A 3,585-nucleotide genomic window follows, 5' to 3' on the forward strand; every position below is an offset into this window, starting at 1 on the left:
GTGTAAAGAGAATTCTGAGAATTGTTTCTAAATGCATTATAAATGTTAGAAATGTATTGCAGAAACACATTTCAAAAACTCTGAATTATGTAGTACTGAATTGTGGAGTTAAACAGTTTTTCCACAATTCTGTGTTCAGGATTTTTTTGGGTGGGGCTAAAACGGTGGCTCGATGACGCAATGGAGCCACCGAGCATGGCCCCTCCCCTAACACTATAAGATGTGTGTTCGACTTGAAGCAGCACTGCGCAGATCGATCGTGTGACATCAAAGTACAGAGCTATAGAGAGCAGATGGCTCCTCATGCTTTCGAATCGCTCTCGTGTCATACACTGGTCATTCTGCACAGCCCTGCTTCAAGTCGAACACACCTAATAACTACAGCGCAGTGGTTTGCCCGCTCAATCGCGAGTTACTGCCGTTCGTTACTACAGCCTAGACGTTGCTAGCTAGCTATGCCTTCGTCACGTAAATGCATAATACCTGGTTGCAGTACAACACGATTTACAAAACAGCTCGGTCTCCTCATTTAAATAAGCTGCAGAGGAAGACAGTTGAGAGAGAGACGGCAGCTTTTCCGTGAGTGGGCGTGGTTTCAGCACCGCCAGTGGACACTCCCCCAGCATCTGAGAGCAGAGAATACTGCTTATTTTATTCACTCGGCGGGTTTTTTTAGCATTCAAATTTGGCTGGGTGGTTAATAACAAATTTTTCTGTGGTGTGATAAATTCAGAACACACATTTAATATTGACTTTACACGGACTTTAAAGAATTTTGTCTGCAGTTTGACCTTCCTTTCTCAAATGATCTCAATGTTGGTTAAGCACCTGTCACAATAACTTGGAATTGTAAAATTTTGTTTAAAGATCTATAAACTTTTATCTTAATGGATCACTTAATGTAGCAGTGTCTAACGTGTCCATTTAGGGATGTGCCATAAACTAGTAATTTGTAATTTGTTTTAGGGAAAACACCACATTGTAAAATAAGGTTTAGGAAAGAAGTCCGTATTTCTCTCTGCTTCCAGTATACTGTCCAAATTAATTTAATTTACAGTTTCATGTAGCTCTAATCTGTTATAGAGCATTACATCTGTGTCATTTATATTCCTATAAAGTTTATTCATGATTTTATCAAACAGCGCTGTGTTTCCCAAAAGCATCTTAAGCCTAAGATGATCGTGGCTCCATTGGTGACAATAGTTCTACGATCAACTTAAACTTAGAATGCTTTTGGGAAACGCAGCCCGGTATGTTCATGATGATTAAAAGATAAAAATAAAAAAAAGAGGTCCGTTGTTAAAAAAAAAAAAAAAGGTCCCACTTTATATTAGGTGTCTTAAAATAATATACTTAATAATATAATGTATTGCTAGGTACAATTCAATACAAACATTTTTGAATTTGCACTTAATTGTGTTGTGTTGTGATCTCATAGCCTTGTAGAGCCTAGTTCTTGATGTGAATGAAGTCTATCTTACCAGTCATAAAGGCAAATTTATTTAAATTAAGCTGAATAAATAAGCTTTCCATTGATGTATGGTTTGTTATGATAAGACAATATTTGGCCGAGATACAACTATTTGAAAATCTGGAATCAGATGGTGCCAAAAAAAAAAAAATCAAATATTGAGAAAATCGCCTTTAAAGTTGTCCAAATGAAGTCCTTAGCAATGCATATTACTAATCAAAAATTCTTATTTTTTAAAAACATATTTACGGTAGGTAATTTACAAAATATCTTCATGGAACATGGTCTTTACTTAATATCCTAATGATTTTTGGCATTAAAAAAATCGGTAATTTTTACCCATACAATGTATTTTTGGCTATTGCTACAAATATACCCGTGCTACTTAAGACTGGTTTTGTGGTCCAGGGTCACATATGTCATGTTTTACAAATGTAGCAGACACCTTCTTATAATGTGCCTACATGATAGTAAAAGGGTGTTTATTATTTTCAGTTAAAGATATTTTAAACTCTCAGTGTCCTTCCTTCTCAGTGGCTTTGTTTTAATATTTCAGTCTGTTTTGTTCTGTCCAATTCAGCCCAAGTGAAGCTGAAAGAAGCAGAGACCAGTAAAGCAGAAGCAAAGTTCTTAAAAATGAAAGCATGGTCCAAATCTAGGATCAGGCAGCTCGAGAAGGAACTCAAAAAAGTTAAGGTAAGAAAGTATATTATTTTTCATTAGATTTGCACAGATGAATATCCAGCTAAATTAAACTAACTGCATTCTGTTTTTGACTTTAGTCTGGAGTATGTCTCGACATGTCCCCTGATGTCACGACCTTACATAGTCGCGTTACTGAATTGCAAGAGGAGAGAGAGGAAATGCTCAGCAAACTGGAGCTGTATGAAGATATGAAGTCAAAAAATGGTATGAAGAAGTGGAGCCAGTTAGTTTAAAATGTAATTTATTTGCATTAGGGATGGAAGTTTTATTTCTTTTTTCTATTCAAGCACTCAACAGATGCAGTAATTGCCCAAATTGATGTCTGGAGATGATATTTCTTAATATTTGCTTTTAATAACCCTACACAATTAAAATACATTGGTAAGAAGTAGGGATGCGCGATATTGGATTTTTGCCGATATCCGATATGCCAATATTTTTCATCTCATTTTGGCCAATAGCCAATGCCGATACCAATATATTTCCTTTTGTTTGGAATAGGGATGCATCGATCTGATACTCAGTATCGGTATCGGCTCCGATACTGCCATTTTCGGTCGGATCGGGTATCGGTCAGATGAGTCCGATCCAAATCCGATATTGTGTGTATACTACTCTGTGTTATTGTTAAAGAGCAGGTCATATGGGTTTTTGAAAAGCATCTCTTTTGCAGTTTATAACGTAGCTATCCTTAATGAAAACAATCTGCAAAGTTGTTAATCAAACAAAAACAAACAAAAAAAGTGCAGGATAAATAAAGATATTGTCTCTCAAAAGAGAGAGTCGATTCTGAATCGCTTTAACGAGTCGTCATATTTTCGAATCTTTTGCCTGTTACGGGTATACGTCACTGGGTAACACATTTGCATAATCCCCGCCTGCCCGCAAAATACGAACTGAGTCTGACCTGCCCACAAACACTTCCGCTAGTACGATATTACTGTCTTACTGAAGTAGTTCTGATAATTCATCGTGAACCCACTATTTCCTAAGAATGTGTCGATTAATGTAGACCGACGTTCTAATAACTTCGTTTAATAATAAAGAATGTAGTGTAGCACACAGACTTTATAGCCGTTCCATAGTTTAATGTGAAGTAGAGATTACTATTTAAGTCAAGTTCACGTAAAGTCTTCTCCCCGTTGCATCTGTCTGTCATCCTCCATTCAGCGTTCAAACTGCATGTCGTGTTCGGTTTACTACAGTCAAAACGATGAAACTCTCTTCAAGAGTGCACAATAACTGAGATTTAAAACCGTTAAAAGAAAAGGCTCAATAAAATATCACACAGATATAATACACTACGCATGATATCTCTTCCCTTTTTTTTATGCGGAGCACTGCGCGCTGTGACTCCGTGTTGCTTCAAGCACATCATTCTGCGCACGGGATGCGCATAAGCGCTTTGT

The 3,585-nt window shown here is 36.9% G+C and overlaps 1 protein-coding gene across 1 annotated transcript in view; it reads left to right on the forward strand.

Moving 5' to 3' along the window:
• The window catches only part of LOC107719885 (polyamine-modulated factor 1-binding protein 1-like), a 9,072-nt gene extending 6,470 nt beyond the window's left edge, over positions 1-2,602 (forward strand). The window contains exons 5-6 of the mRNA XM_016527429.1: positions 2,052-2,167; positions 2,254-2,602. Coding sequence (XP_016382915.1) covers positions 2,052-2,167; positions 2,254-2,409 — 272 coding nt within the window. The 3' untranslated portion in view covers positions 2,410-2,602. The remainder of the gene's footprint in view (positions 1-2,051; positions 2,168-2,253) is intronic.
• The last annotated feature ends 983 nt before the right edge of the window (positions 2,603-3,585 follow it).

Source organism: Sinocyclocheilus rhinocerous, unplaced genomic scaffold, assembly GCF_001515625.1.
Source record: "Sinocyclocheilus rhinocerous isolate Xijiao unplaced genomic scaffold, SAMN03320098_v1.1 scaffold1593, whole genome shotgun sequence".
NCBI lineage: Eukaryota > Metazoa > Chordata > Actinopteri > Cypriniformes > Cyprinidae > Sinocyclocheilus > Sinocyclocheilus rhinocerous.